Source organism: Narcine bancroftii, chromosome 10 (assembly GCF_036971445.1).
Source record: "Narcine bancroftii isolate sNarBan1 chromosome 10, sNarBan1.hap1, whole genome shotgun sequence".
NCBI classification, from domain to species: Eukaryota; Metazoa; Chordata; class Chondrichthyes; order Torpediniformes; family Narcinidae; genus Narcine; species Narcine bancroftii.
In genome coordinates this window covers 64046998-64063297 of record NC_091478.1, presented here as the reverse complement: position 1 = coordinate 64063297, position 16300 = coordinate 64046998, and the positions used below count along the sequence as shown (strand labels likewise).

The 16300-nt window shown below is 42.0% G+C and overlaps 2 protein-coding genes across 8 annotated transcripts in view; one reads left to right on the top strand and one right to left on the bottom strand.

Annotated features, from left to right (window-relative positions):
• The window catches only part of csnk2a2b (casein kinase 2, alpha prime polypeptide b), a 97111-nt gene that overhangs the window by 14396 nt on the left and 66415 nt on the right, over positions 1–16300 (top strand). The gene's annotated exons all lie outside the window — the stretch shown is intronic.
• Positions 1–16300, bottom strand: part of cfap263 (cilia and flagella associated protein 263) — a 42531-nt gene that overhangs the window by 9200 nt on the left and 17031 nt on the right. Inside the window, exons 7-8 of the mRNA XM_069901086.1 lie at positions 3968–4075; positions 838–993 (exon numbers count right to left, since the gene is read on the bottom strand). Coding sequence (XP_069757187.1) covers positions 838–993; positions 3968–4075 — 264 coding nt within the window. The remainder of the gene's footprint in view (positions 1–837; positions 994–3967; positions 4076–16300) is intronic.

Here is a 16300-nt window from a genome sequence, read left to right as displayed (position 1 = left end):
GTGGTTGCGCACTTTTACTCGGCTCAGCGAGCCATTTTTGTAGTACACTTTCTACCAACCTGAGGGAGCGGGCTTCTCTCTCCACCGCGGGCCTCTTCGAACAGGTAAGGCCTTCTCCTTCTTCTTCCGTTGTCTTCTCTTCCACTCTTCTTACCGTTGGTTTCGACTTTTCTTTTTTCGTCGCTATCTTCTTTCCACCTTTATATTCACTTTACTTTAATTTTTGTTTTTGTGCCTTTGCTTTCCTTTATTCTTTTCAACTTTTCTGGTGAGGGCTGGAGTTCACCGTCCGGCCACTACTCCATCACGTGACTTCCTCCCTTCAAGTCCTTCTTGATGAATAACAATGCAAATAACTCATTTAGAACCTCACCCACTTCTTCTGACTTGAAGCATAAATTCCCTCCTTTGTCCTGGAGTGGTCCTATCCTCTCCCGAGTTATCCTTTTGTTTCCTGAACTTAACTGCTCCCTTTTTATTTTTGACTAACCTCACAAACTCTCTCATCAGCCAAGCTTCGCTTATCCTACCACTCCTAAAATATGTCAGGGATGGGATTCCAACCCACACCCCAAATGGAGATCAAAACACCCCATGCTCCTATGGAAGGGTTTACTCATTGCGTCTGGAGCCATAAACCATTCGGCCATACCGGCATCCCTAAAATTCCATCAATTAAGAAATAATTCTGCATTGAAGATACAATTACATAGCACCGTCCCTCATGAAGAATTACTTTTGTGAAATAGTTGCAACTCCAAACAACTGTTACTCAGGGTCAGACAATAACACTGCTGACTATTTGCATTCATATTTACTTCACACAGTGATGCTCACTTCAGCAACGTCTACTTTGCGTTCCCAGGTTTTTACTTTTTTCTGTAATTCAAAGTGATTCCAGGTTTCCTGTACATATTCAAGAATGCATGGCACTTTGTAATTGGAAATCTCATTTCGAAACTTCTTGTTTAGTTCCTCTGCTTTGACTTTGTCCTGCAGAAAAAAAGTGAAATATATTGCATGGAATTTTGATTCTTACAGACCAATTTTAAAGGCTAGTGTATTTTTTTAAAATTGTTTCCATACATGAAATCATAGCCAGATACATAGGAACATAGGAATTAGGAACAGGAATAGGCCAAAAATGGCCCATCGAGCCTGCTCCGCCATTCAATAAGATCATGGCTGATCTAATTTATGACCTAACTCCACCTCCCTGACTTCTCCCCATATCCCCTAATTCCTCTATCATTGTAAAAATTTATCTAACCAAATTTTAAATATGTCTAATGAAACAGCCTCAACCACTTCCCTGGACAGAGAATTCCAAACATTCACTACTCTCTGGGAAAAACTATTTTTCCTCATCTCTGTCCTAAATCTACTCCCCGAATCTTGAGACTGTGTCCTCTCATTTTAGTTTCCACGGCCAGCTCAAAAAACCTTCCTACATCTATCCTATCCATACCCTTCATAATCCTATATGTTTCTATAAGATTTCCTCTCATTCTTCTGAACTCGAGCGAATACAATCCTAGACGATTTAATCTTTCATCACAAGTCAACCCCTTCATCCCAGGGATGAACCTAGTAAACCTCCTCTGGACCGTCTCCAAAGGCAGTATATCCTTCCTCAAATATGGAGACCAGAACTGGACACAGTACTCCAGGTGCGGTCTCACCAGTACCTTATACAGTTGCAACATTACTTCCCTACTCCTGAACTCAATTCCTCTAGCGATGAAGGCCAACATTCCATTTGCCTTCTTAATAACCTGCTGCACCTGCAACCTAACTTTTTATGATTCATGCACAAGCACTCTCAAGTCCCTCTTCACAACAGCATGCTGTACTTTTTCACCCTTTAAATAATATTCAGCTCTTTTATTTTTCTTGCCAAATTGGATAACCTCACACTTACTAACATTGTACTCCATCTGCCAGATCTTTGCCCAATCACCCAGCTTAACTATATCCCTCTGCAGACTCTCCACATCCTCATTACAATTTGCTCTTCCACTCAATTTGGTGTCATCCGCAAACTTGGCTACACCACATTTTGTCCCCTCCTCCAAGTCATCAATGTAAATGATGAACAGTTGTGGGCCTAGCACCAACCCCTGTGGCACCCCACTTACCACTCTCTGCCAACCTGAAAAACTCCCACTTATCCTGACTCTCTGCCTCCTGTCAGACAATCAATTTTCGATATACTCCCCTGGACTCCACTTTCCTGTAACTTAATGATAAGTCTCTTGTGTGGCACCTTATCAAACGCTTTCTGGAAATCCAAATACACAACATCAACCTGTTCCCCTCTATCCACCACACCCATTATATCCTCAAAGAATCCTAACAAGTTTGTCAAACAAGATCTTCCCTTTCTAAAACCATGCTGCGTCTGCCTGATCTAACCCTTACGTTCCAAAAGTTTCACCATTTCATATTTAATGACGGCTTCAAGCATTTTTCCAACTACAGACGTCAAGCTAATTGGCTGATAATTTCCAGTCTTCTGCCTACATCCTTTCTTAAAAAGTGGCATGATAATTATCAAATATTAGTATCAAATCCATTACATGATGATATAAACCTTAACCCCCCCTTCCCCTAAACAAACTCCAAGAAGAAAGAAAAATAAATGAAATAAGAAAAAGTATAGAAAAAATAAAGAAAAGTAGGAAAACAAGAATAGAGGCCTGGTTGCCCCTCACCACATGGTCAAACTTGATTTATTTAGAATGAGTTATAGGAATTAAATTTCCACAAAATCCAATGTTATTTTTATTATGTAATATTGAAGGAATAAGGCCCAAAAAGAATTTCAAAAGATTGCCTTATCAGTAGCAAGAAAATGTATAGCAGTAACATGGAAATCAGATACCCACCTGGGTATGGAGCGATGGAATGCAGAGATGCATAGCTGTGTTACTTTGGAGATTACTTATAATCTGAGAAATGAGTATGATGTACCTTTGAAAATTTGCAAATTGAGGGAATTAATTTATAGATTTTTTTCCTTAAGCTTCAAACCTCGTTTACCTCCTAGGATGTATAAAAGATACAAAATGACTAAATGGTGAGGGCTAGTGTTTTGAGACATGGGTATATTTTCAGTGAAGTGAAGCCCTAAGCAAAATATATGCTTATGATGTGAGTGGGTAAATTATCTATTATTAGTCTTCTGAATAAATAAGACTATGGCCTGTGGACAGTGCCTGAATTTGAAAAAATATGCTTCAAAGCCATTTCAAATACAGATCCAATTTCTCACTAATATGTGAAGCTGGAGCCTGCTACAACTTATGCACAGTCTGTGCTGTCAGAAATAGAAATGATGAATGCTTGGATCAAAGAAGACATACTACAACTCCCAAACCTGTGTTCTGAACTTTCTAGAATATGGAGGCTCAAGCAATGCTTGGCACATGGCATCTCTCAACAACACAACATGACCATTTCTGGAGGTGGAGGGAGGGGTTCAAATATTCTGGTCTAATGTACAAACTAAAAGCACCCATGCATAGTAACACAAGAGTTTTTTTTTGCCATGATAATATTGGGGAAAGAATTGTGGGAGTATTAACCTTAAGTCAGTGAGGCAGAAGGTCAGATTATTGATTGATATGACAGAATGAGGACTGGAAATGGGCTTCGGCAAAACTGGATGATGGCAGTGAGGGTCAGTTAAGTAGGTGACATGAGTGGGAGAATAGGAGGGAGAAACTTGATTAGAAGGTTAAGGCCAATCAGAAAATTGGTGGGGAGATAATCGGTAGGATGAACACATAATGGGCCAAAGAACTGAAAATGCTAACTGCACCGTGGTGGTGAACTTTAACATGGAAAGTTAAATAACTTACCTGTGGAAATAGATGCTTCCAGTCCATGCAGAATAGAGGGTAAATTTTCATAAAAGCAAAGTTAGTAGTTTCTCTATTTAAAAAAAAACCTCTATACTACCTACTTCTTCCACTTCTGTGGTCTCCAGTTCAATCTTATGCAGCATTTCTTGCCTTGATTTAATTTCACTGGCAAGTTCCTTAGTCTCTGCCAGCATTTTCTGTAATTTCCTCTAAAAGGGAGAAATGATCACAGGATTAGAAAGTATGGCTGACATTGTAATAATACTATAATTGGACCCTATACCTTCAATTTGCCAGCACTTCAGATGTTATTACAATACTCATTCATAATCCTATACGAATCTGCCACTCAGTCATTCCATCTCCGAATGAATGTTAGCTTTCCCTTCTGTCAACTATCCAACGGCTATGTAATATTTCAAAAATATGTCTCCTTTATTAATTGACTCCTATTTGACCCTGAATATCTTCTGATTTTGAATCTTCAATGACAGGATCAAGTGTCTGAAAAAAAATCAGGTGTACCCTCCCCCTTTATTTAAAACCACTCATGTTGACCAAAAGTGCTGTATAGATTACAACTAGGAACTAATTGATCACTACCTAAATAACAATGGACAGCCAAATACATCAGTGCGGCCATCTTTCTACAAAGACATTTCTAATTAGGACATTTTTTAAAACCTAGTCCACAGTAAAAATGAGATGACGTTCCTCCTGACCCCATGAAAATAAATAAATAGCATCACTACAAGCATCAGTTTTCAAAGAATAAGCAGTGTAAACAAATTCTATTTTAGATGTTACAAAAAGTCCACTGGCTCAGTATAGATAACAGTTTGCTGGATCTGAAGAGGCCACTGCAGCTCCAACCATGCAGCCATCTAAGGCCTGGTTTACTGACATCCACAAGATTTAGATGTTACAGTCTGCCAGCTTTAGAGGGGAAACTACCAGCCAAGTCACAGTTTCTCCGGGCGCCAGAGCTTCAGCAACAGCCCACCTCGAAGCCCCCCCCCCCCCCCCCCCCCCAACTCAGGAAGATCTGACCACCACAAGGCCTCAGGTCGATCCCAACCAACACATCCTTTGGAATTACTTGGGTCAGATACTGCTCCACTGTTCTGGTCATCTTGGGACACCACCTCCATCTCCGCCACACTGCACCATTTCCATGACCATCAAAACGCCTCCTCTGGAAGTCCAAGGCCAAATCACCATGCTATCTTGCACTGCCATCTTCTTATGGGGCCTTTAACCATTACCTGCAGCCTGGTACTGTCATAAATGTTGATGACATTTAATCAGCTAATGAAAGGAAGTGAATGGATGAAAACACTTAATCTCAAAGATGAAGGAGCCCATCTGTGTGCCAAAGATAAACCTGAATCATTTTTATCCATCTAGAGCCACATGACAAAAGGGTGATCCACCTTAGTTTCTCCATATATTTTGGAGGCATAGAAACTAGACATTTCATACCTATTTACAAAAAAAATGGCTGAGTGTATTGGATATAGGAAATATTATGGGGCCTTGAAGACATGTTTAACTCACAGTTCTTTCAATACAGTAACAATGCTGGTATCCACAATGTGGAATGCAGCCATGTTATAGAAAGGGCTAATCAAATTCAGCTAATTACTGTGTATTAATCTCCATCAAAGTGATGAATGGTGTCAGCAACAGTGCTGCAAATGGCACTTACACCTAGGATGCTTTCTTGTGTTCTGTTTGGTTTCATCAATCCAACTAACCCCAAATCCATTGCGGCCTTTGTTTGATCTTTGGAAAAAAAAGCTGAAATTCAGAGATGAGATATAAGCAATTGCCATTTTACAGATTTAGGATCAAGGTGAAAACTCCATAGGTTGACATCAACCTCACACTAAGGAAGTTGTTGTGGATGCTGAGGTCAGTAATCCCAGACTCAGGATATTGCTGCAGAATCAGAAAGATGTCCTAAGATCAGTTATCTTCATTCAGTTGACTCATCAATAACCATCCATCATAAGTTCAGGGATAGATATGATCCCTCATAATTCTGTGATATTCAAGAGCAATCATGGCTCCTCAGAAATTAAAGCAGTCAATATTTGCAAGCAGCATGACCGGGACAGAAGGCATGAGCTGATAACATAAAAATAAAACATAACAATTACAGCCCGGAAACAGGCCATTAGGCCCTTCTAGTCCGCACCGAACCAAACACCCCTTTCTAATCCCACCTCCCTGCACAATGCCCATAACCCTCCATCTTCTTCTCATCCATATACCTGTCCAACCTTTTCTTAAATAATACAATTGACTCCGCCGCCACTATTTCTCCCGGAAGATCATTCCACACAGCTACCACTCTCTGAGTAAAGAAGTTCCCCCTCATGTTACCTCTAAACCTCTGCCCCTTAATTCTTAACTCATGTCCTCTTGTTTTAAACTTTCCTCCTCTTAACGGAAATAGTCTATCCACATCCATTCTGTCTATCCCTTTCATAATCTTAAATACTTCTATCAAATCCCCTCTCAACCTTCTACGCTCCAAAGAATAAAGACCCAATCTGTCCAATCTCTCCCCATACTCCAGATGCTTAAACCCAGGCAACATTCTGGTAAACCTTCTCTGCACTCTCTCCACTCTGTTTATATCCTTCCTATAATTAGGCGACCAGAACTGCACACAGAACTCCAAATTAGGCCGCACCAACATCTTATACAATCTCAACATCACCTCCCAACTCCTATATTCCATGCAATGATTGATAAAGGCCAGCATACTAAAAGCCTTCTTCACCACCCTATTCACGTGAGTTTCTACCTTCAGGGAACGATGTACCGTCACTCCTAAATCTTTCTGCTCTTCTGTATTCCTCAATGCTCTCCCATTTACCACATATGTCCTATTCTGATTCTTCTTACCAAAATGAAGCACCTCACACTTATCAGCATTAAATTCCATCTGCCATTTTTCAGCCCACTTTTCTAAGCAGCCCAAATCCCTCTGCAATCCTTGAAAACCTTCTTCATTATCCACTATTCCACCTATCTTAGTATCGTCTGCATATTTACTAATCCAATTCACCACCCCATCATCTAGATCATTAATGTATATAACGAACAACAATGGGCCCAATACAGATCCTTGAGGCACACCACTGGTCACCGGCCTCCAACCTGACAGACAATTATCCACTACCACTCTCTGGCCTCTCCCTTTCAGCCAATGTTCAATCCATTTGACTATCTCAAAATTTATACCTAAAGACTGCACCTTCCTAACTAACCTTCCATGTGGTACCTTATCAAAGGCCTTACTGAAGTCCATATAGACAACATCCACTGCGCTACCCTCATCTACATTCCTAGTCACCTCTTCAAAAAATTCAATCAGATTGGTCAAACATGACCTTCCTCCCACAAATCCATGTTGAGTGCTCCTGATCAGACCCTGTCTATCCAGATGTTTATAAGTACTATCTCTAAGAATTTTCTCCATTAATTTACCTACCACAGATGTAAAACTTACAGGCCGATAGTTGCCAGGCTTCCTCCTTGAACCCTTTTTAAATAACGGAACCACATGCGCAATGCGCCAATCCTCCGGCACTATCCCCATATCTAATGACATTTGAAAAATTACCGCCAGAGCCTCTGCTATTTCCTCCTTCACTTCTCTCAATGTCCTGGGGAAGATCCCGTCTGGTCCCGGAGACTTATCCACCTTTATATTCTTCAAAAGCCTTAAAACTACACCTTTTGTAATCTCTATATTCCCCATATTTACCCAATTTGCTTTTTTTTAATCCCACATCTCCCAATATCCTTCTCCTTAGTGAATACCGAAGAAAAAAAAAAACTGTTCAATATCTCCCCCATTTCTCTAGGTTCCACACACAGTTTTCCACTCTGATTTTCTAAGGGACCAATTTTGTCTCTAGCTTTCCTCTTACCATTAACATATTTGTAGAACTCTTTTGGATTAGTTTTCACCCTGCTTGCCATAGTTTTCTCGTACCTTCTTTTAGCTTTCCTAATTCCTCTCTTAAGATTCCTCTTACATTCAATGTATCTTTCAAACATCTCCTTAACTCCATGCTTCTTATATCTAATGTACGCCTCCCTTTTTCTTCGAACCAAGTTTCCAATATTCCTTGAAAACCACGGCTCTCTCAAACCTCTTGCCCCTCCTTTTAACCTAACAGGAACATAAAGCTTTTGCACTCTCAAAATCTGATCTTTAAAAGACTTCCATCTCTCTACTACATCCTGCCCATAAAACAAATTGTCCCAATGCACACCCTGCAAGTCCTTTCGCATCTCCTCAAATCTAGCTTTTCCCCAATCAAAAACCTCAATCCTTGGCCCTGATTTCTCTCTTTCCATAATGACATTGAAGCTGATGGCATTATGATCACTGGACCCGAAGTGCTCGCCAACACTAACCTCCGTCACTTGACCCATCCCATTTGCCAACAGTAGATCTAACACTGCTCCTTCTCTGGTCGGCACCTCTACATATTGTTGTAAAAAACTATCTTGCACACATTTCACAAACTCTAACCCATCCATTCCTTTCACAGAATGTGTTTCCCAATCTATATGTGGAAAATTAAAATCTCCCATAATTACAACCCTGTGCTTATCACAAATATCTACTATCTCCCTACAGATTTGCTCCTCTAGGTCTCGGTCCCCTCCGGGTGGTCTATAATACACCCCTACAAGTGTAACCTCTCCTTTCCTACTCCTCAGTTCCACCCAAATAGCCTCCGTGGATGTGCCCTCTAATCTATCCTTCCTAGGCACCGCTGTAATATTTTCCCTGACAAGCAATGCAACCCCACCTCCTCTTGCCCCTCCGACTCTATCACACCTAAAACAACGAAACCCAGGGATATTCAGTTGCCAATCACATCCCTCCTGCAACCATGTCTCACTAATCGCTACCACATCATACTTCCAAGTATCAATCCACACCTTCAGCTCATCCACCTTTTTTACAATACTCCTGGCATTAAAATATATGAATTTCAGGGATTTCCCATTTTTTAATCCCTGTTTTCCCTCATCTTTAAGAACAACATTATTTACTTTTCCTGCCAATTGCCCTTCATCTTCTTCCAGAGCATTTCCCTTCTCTATCACCTGCCCATCCATATTCAAATACTTACTACAAACTTTCATTGTTTGCATTCTAACCTTCTCCTTACTGCTCTGTACTATTTTGTTCCCTCCCCCCAACCATTCTAGTTTAAAGGATCCTGAGTAGCCCTAGCAAATACCTCTGCCAGGATTCTGGTCCCCCTGGGATTTAAGTGTAACCCGTCCTTACTGTACAGGTCACATCTCCCCCAAAAAAGGTCCCAGTTATCCAGAAACTTAAAACCCTGCCCCTTACTCCACCCCTTCAGCCACGTGTTAATCCTCCACCTCATTCTATTTCTATTCACACTGTCACGTGGCACAGGGAGTAATCCAGAGATTACCCCCTTTGCGGTCCTTCTTTTTAACTCCCTACCTAACTGCCTGTACTCACTTTTTAGGACCTCTTCTCTAATTCTCCCTATGTCATTGGTACCTACATGTACCACGACCTCTGGCTCCTGTCCCTCCCACTTTAGGATATCTGGGACACGAGCAGCAACATCTCGGACCCTGGCACCAGGGAGGCAAACCACCATCCGGTTCTCCTTGCTGCGTCCGCAGAATCCCCTATCCGTCCTCTTAACTATGGAGTCTCCTACCACAATTGCCCTCTTCTTCCTTTCCCTCTCTTTCTGAGCTACAGGGGCCGACCTCGTGCCGGAGGCACAGCCACTGTCACTCCCCCCAACCTTGATGTCCCCCTCAACAGTTCTCAAAGAGGCGTACTTATTGCTGAGGGTTATATTCACAGGGCTCGTCTCTGGCACCTTACGTTCTTTTGTCCCTCTCCTAACAGTTACCCACCTTTCATCCTCCCGTGGCCCTGGCGTGACCACCTGGCTGTAACTCCTGTCTATGACTACCTCTGTTTCCCTAACCAGCTGAGGTCATCAAGCTGCAGCTCTAGTTCCCTAACACGGTCCCTGACAATCTGCAGCCCGACACACCTAGTGCAGATAAGTGACAAATAAAATTCATGAGATACAAATGACACGCAAAGGCTACCTGCAACAAGATTGTCTAACCACCCATCCAGGATTCAAAGTCACCAAGTTCTCCACTTTCATCATCCTAGAGCAGGGGTCTCAAACTCAATTTACCCGGGGGCCGCTGGAGGTAGAGTCTGGGTGAGGCTGGGCCGCATCAGGTTTTCCACAAGAAAAGCTATTACAAAAACATTCCAATGTTATCAAATGTCTTTATTTTTATTTTTTAACACAAAATAAGATGAAAAAATAAATAAATTAACAATTCATAAGAAAAAAAATAAAATCAATCAGTAATAAATAAATAAAATGAAAATAATAATAATGAAAATAATAAAAATGCAGCAGATATAGAAGACTGAAGAAACCACATAGTTGCTGACTGGAGAAATGTAATTATTATTATTCAGATTCAAATGTCTGTATTAACAGTTCTTTAACCTTTAACTTTCTGAACATGAATGGAACATTGAACATAAACTGTTATGAACATGTCTTCTTCTGCCTACTTCTTACTGCTAGAGATCTGGCAGCGCTTCCTCTCGCATAGCTGAGCCACATTTGGCTTAAGGGAGGAGGCAGTTGAGACCCTCAGTAGGGCTTGAAGATGCTCGTCAGTAAGTCTGGACCTGTACTTGGACTTATTGAAGTTCAAGGTAGAGAAGAGCTTTTCGCACAAGTATGTGCTCCCAAAAAGACACAGGGTCCGCTTGAACATTCGGGAAAGCTCAGGGAAGCTGGGGGGCAATTCTCTCAAAAATTGCCCAAGCTTGTCTGCTTTTCCACTCACCTCCCTGAACTTGGTTTTGAGTTCAGAGTTGCACTGCAGGTCAATGAGCTCCATTTGAAGCACAGGAGGGGCATCTTGCACATCAAAGGAGAAGGGGTCCACAAAAATTTGAAAGGTGGCTCTGTGCATCTTGAAGTCTGCAAATCTGTGATCAAATTCCTCCTGTAGCTTCAAAATGACATCCACATACTTCTCACCACTAAATGGTGTGCCTGAATCCAAGAGTGCCTTGCATGCTGGGAAATGGCAAAGGTTTGTCTGAGAAAGCTGGGCTTTCCATAACATAAGTTTCACAGAGAATGCTCTCACGTTGTCATAGGCAGCACTGTCAAGTTGCCCCTGGCCTTGTAACTTCTTGTTCAGTACATTAAGCTCATGTGCAATATCAACAAGAAAAGCTAAGTCCATGAGCCATTTGGGATCACTTAGCACGGGAACAGCAACCCCATCTTTCTCCATGAAGGCTTTCACTTCCACTCTCAACTCAAAAAACCTCTTTGATATGTTTCCCCTGCTGAGCCAATGTACCTCGGTGAAGTAGAGCACATCCCCATAATCTGACTCCATTTCCTCTAAAAAAGCACGGAAACGTCTGTGCTTTAAGCTCCTGGGTCTGATTTGGTTGATGCATTTCACAACGACAGACATCACATTGTCAAACTTCAGGCATTTGCTGCAAAGAGCCTGCTGATGGATAATGCAGTGCAGAGCAATGGCCTCCTCCACACTCTCCTCTTCCAGTTTTTTTTAACAAGTGCCACCAGTCCATTTTTCCTCCCTGTCATTGATGGCACTCCATCGGTTGTTATTCCAACAAACCTCTTCCATGGCAAACCGGCATTCTCAATGGCATCATACAGCTGGTAAAATATCTCCTGAGCGGTGGTCTGGCCATGCATTGGAATTACTGTGAGCAACTCCTCTGTGACTTCAAAATTGTCATCAACACCATGAACATAGATTGCAAGCTGGGCAGAGTCGGTGATGTCTGTGGTCTCATCAAGAGCGATTGAGTATACACTGAAACATTTTGCTTTCTCACACAGGTGATCATAAACGTCACTTGACAGGTCAGAAATGCGCTCTGCCATGGTGTTGGCAGAAAGGCTGATGTTGCTAAACTGACCTTTCTTTTCTGGACAGACAATACTTGCAGCCTGTAATATGCACTTTTTGACAAATTCACCTTCTGTGAATGGCTTTCCTGCTTTAACAATCATTTCACTAACCACGTAGCTAGCTTTGACTGCTGCATCATTCCCTTTGGTTGCTTTCTTAAAGAAATCTTGTTGCCTCACTAGACATGTTTTAAGATTAGCAACCCGGTTGGCTCTCTCATCTCCTTGGTATTTTGCATACTCCTCAGCATGTCTAGCTGTGTAATGACATTTCAAATTGTATTCTTTGTGCACTGCAACTTTCTCTGTGCAAATAAGACACGTCAGGATACCCCTGTGCTTAACAAAGAAATATTGCACTTCCCACTTTTCCTGAAATTGTCTGTGCTCATCACCAACCTTTCTCTTCACTGCAGGCTTTGAAAAAGACATGTTTGGGGCTGTATAATATATATAATTCCACTTGTTGTCACAGTTGCGTTGAAGTTTCAGTGTTTAGCCGATGCGTCTTTTCCGCTTCTTTTTCTGTCCCGCTGAGCAACAACTTCCGGGTTCAGACTGGACGGCGAAGTGCGTGAAGTGGGAGCGGCTGCGGAAATTGCGCATGTGCCGCGTGCATATAATGGCAAATAGAAAATGCACACAAATATGCTTATATTCGCAATAAGTCCAGCCGATGTCCCGTCCCCGAGAGCAATACACCCCACCGTGATTGGTAGGTTCTTTCAACTCCGCACACAACACTGAAAAGTGCCAATCATATCAAACTCGCGGGCCGCACTAACATTAAACTTCATATTAAGGCGGGGCCACAAACTATTGTCCCGAGGGCCGCAGTTGAGACCCCTGTCCTAGAGGGTCATGTTTGATTGGAAATTTAAATGAGGCAGCTGCATAAATACTGTGATCAATGAGTGGTTCGCCTCCTGATTTTCCACCATCCACAAGGCACAAATTAGGAGGGTGATACAACACTCCCACTTGACTGAATGAGTACAGTTCAAACACCTCTTAAAATGTTGATAATCTCCAGTACAATGCAAGTTTGTCAAATTAAAATGTTGTCACGTAATGAAAACACAGTTAGAGAGGTTGTTTTGCAAGCAAACTAGTAGACATCTCATACATAGTTCAACAAATAAGACAGTACAAAAAACATAAAAGTTATAAAGGGGGATCAGTGTAAAGGCAGTATAATTTTACTACTTTGGGTTCATTCAAGAATCTGATAACCATGTGAAAGACACCGCCCTTGAATATGATGGTGTGTGATCTCAGACTTGTGAATCTTCTTCCTAATAGGAGGGGGTCAGTGAGAATGTGGTTAGGATGGGATGAGACCTCTAAAATGCTGGCTGCTTCTCCAAGGTAGGCAGACGCTACAGATGGAGTCATTGGAGTGTGTATGATGGACTGAGCTAGTGTAGTTTTTTTTGTGCAGTTCCCATACTATACAGTGATGCACCTTGATAGGATGCATTCAATGTAGAATCTGTAGAAGTTGTTAAGAGATACTGGTGACATGCCACATTTACTCAGGCTTCTGGAACCTGGTGTGCTTTCTGGTGAACCAGACAAGTCACTGGAGATGCTTACCCAAAGGAACTTAAGCTGTCGACTATCTCCACATCTGCATCATTGATATGGATTGGATAGTGAGCTTTGCCCCTTCTCTAGAAGTCTACAATCATTTTTTTTTGGTCTTGCTGACATAGAGGGGTAGGTTGTGGTCCTGGCACCAAGCCACACCTTGCATTTCTCTTCTGTATTCCATTTCATTGTTGTTGGAGATCCTGCCAATGACAGTGGTGTCATCCACGAGTTTATACATGGAATTGGAGTTTTTTTGGCTGCGCAGTTGTGGACACACAGGGAATATAGCAGAGGACTGAGTACACAGCCTTGTGGTGGCCTGGTATTGAGGAAGATTGTGAAGGAGATACTGTCACCATCCTCACCTATGAGGTAGAAAGTCGTGGATCCAATTGCAGAAAGGGGTGCTGACACCAAGATCACATAGCTTGGGGATTAATTTATTTGGAAATATTGAGTTAAAAGTGGAACTGAAGTTGATAAAAAGTAGTCTTACAGAGTTGTCCTTATTGTCCTGGAGTTCCATGGCTGACTGTAGAGCCACAGAGATGACATTTGCTGTAGACTTATTTCAGAAGTATACAAACTGGAGTGGGTCAAGAGTAGCTGTTTGGCTGGAGTTAATGTGAGCCAAGACCAACATCTCAAAGTATTTCATGACACTTCATGGCAGTGCATGTCAGAGCCACCAGCTGATAGTCATTTAGACCAATCTCTTTTTTGGCACTGGGTAAGAGAGGCCATCTTGAAGCAGGTGGAAGCTTCAACCTGTTGGGAGAGAGAGAGTGTGACCCTTCCAGATCGTTCAGGGTTTTCCCCAACTAGAAGCCCTGGATGAACAACGAAATCTGGAACCTAGTACTGGGTGACTCCTTCTCCGGTCCTATCTCATGATGTTTTTACCTTACAAGGGTTATGGGCATTGTGCAGGGAGGTGGGACTAGAGAGGGGTGGGAGGTGGGACTAGAGAGGGGTGTTTGGTTCGGTGCGGACTAGAAGGGCCTAATGGCCTGTTTCCGTGCTGTAATTGTTATGTTATGTTATATATATATACTGAGAGCCAGATCACAGGTATTTAAATCTGGAGATTCAGATACAGAAGGAGCAGGTACGACATTCTGGATGAAGGATACCCAACATCTGTGCAGGGCCAAAACGACATAACCTGCTACAAAACCAAATCCAGTGCAGTAGGAGACCCTAATCCTAATGTTTCACTCTCAGATGAACTCAATGCCTTCTATGCCCAATTCAACCAGCTCCTGTCTAAATAGCGACATCAATCTGTTCCAATTTGTCTACCGTAGCTACAGGTCTACAGTGGATGCCATCTCACTGATTCTACACAAAGCCGTAGAACACCTGGACAGTAAAGATGCATACATTAAGATGCTCTTTATCAACTACAGTTCGGCATTTAATACCATCATCCTCTCAAAATTGATCAGCAACCTCCAAAACCTGGGACTGTGTAATTGGATCCTGGATTTCCTCATTTCCAGACCACAATCAATGAGGATTGGTAAGATCATTTTCTCCACAGTTTCCATCAGTACGAAAGCACCACAGGGCTGCATTCTTAGCCCCATGCTCTACTCATTGTACACCTATGACTGTGTGGCTCGGTACAACAACACCACCACCATCTACAAATTCACTGATGTTACCACAGTAGAGGGTTGTATAAAAAGGGTGATGAGTCAGCATACAGGAGGGAGTTTTAAAACTCAGCTGATTGATGCACCTACAACAACCTCTTACTCAATGTCACCAAAACCAAGGAGCTGATTGTTGACATCAGGAAGGGAAAACCAGAGATGTACAATCCAGTGATCATTGGGGGAAATCAGAAGTCAAGAGAGTGAGCAAATTTAAGTTCTTGGGAGTCAATATCTTGGAGGATCTTTCCTGGTCCCAACATACTAATGGCATTGTAAAGAAAACACATCAGTGCCTCTACTTCCTCAAGAGTTTACTGAGGTTGGGTGTGACAACAGAAACCCAGCCAAATTTCTACAGGTGTGTGGTGGAAAGTATGCTGACCAGCTGCATCATGGTCTGGTCTGGGGACACCTATATCCCTGAGCATAAAGTCCTCCAAAAGGTAGTGGACACAGCCCAAAACATCACAGGCAAAACCCTCCCTACCATCGAGAATGTCTACAGGGAACGCCACTGTCAGAGAGCAGAAGCAATCATCCAAGGTCGACATCACCCAGTACACTCTGTTCTCGCTGTTATCATCAAGTAAAAGGTATAGGTGCCACAGGACTCTCATCACCAGGTACAGGAACAACTGCTATCTTTCCACCATCAAACTCTTCAACAACAAATTCAATCAGGGACTCATTTAAGGACTCTTTTGCACTTTGAATTTTTTTTTCTCTGTTAATTTTTTTAAACAGTTAAATTAACAAACAGTTAATTTATTTACATCTTTATTTGTTTACATGTATACATTGAGTAGTTTTTTTTTGCACTACTAATAGGTAGTAATTCTGCCTCACCCCTAGGAAAAAATTTCAGGATTATAATGTGATGCCATGTATGTACTCTGACAATAAATCTGAAATATGTAATCTGAAGGTTGAATATATCTGTGAATACAGCTGCCAGTTGGTCTGTGCAGGCACAAGCGGACATGTCCTGGGGCTCTGTATAGTTCCTCTCTTCCTGCAAGAAGGCCCACTTATGGTCTATTTGATTGGCCTTTCTTTGGAGACCAATACCACCAGCATACTTTGGGTTCATAAAATATACACCATTATTCAAAGCTTTTCTAACAAATCCTTCCAAAGCAACAAA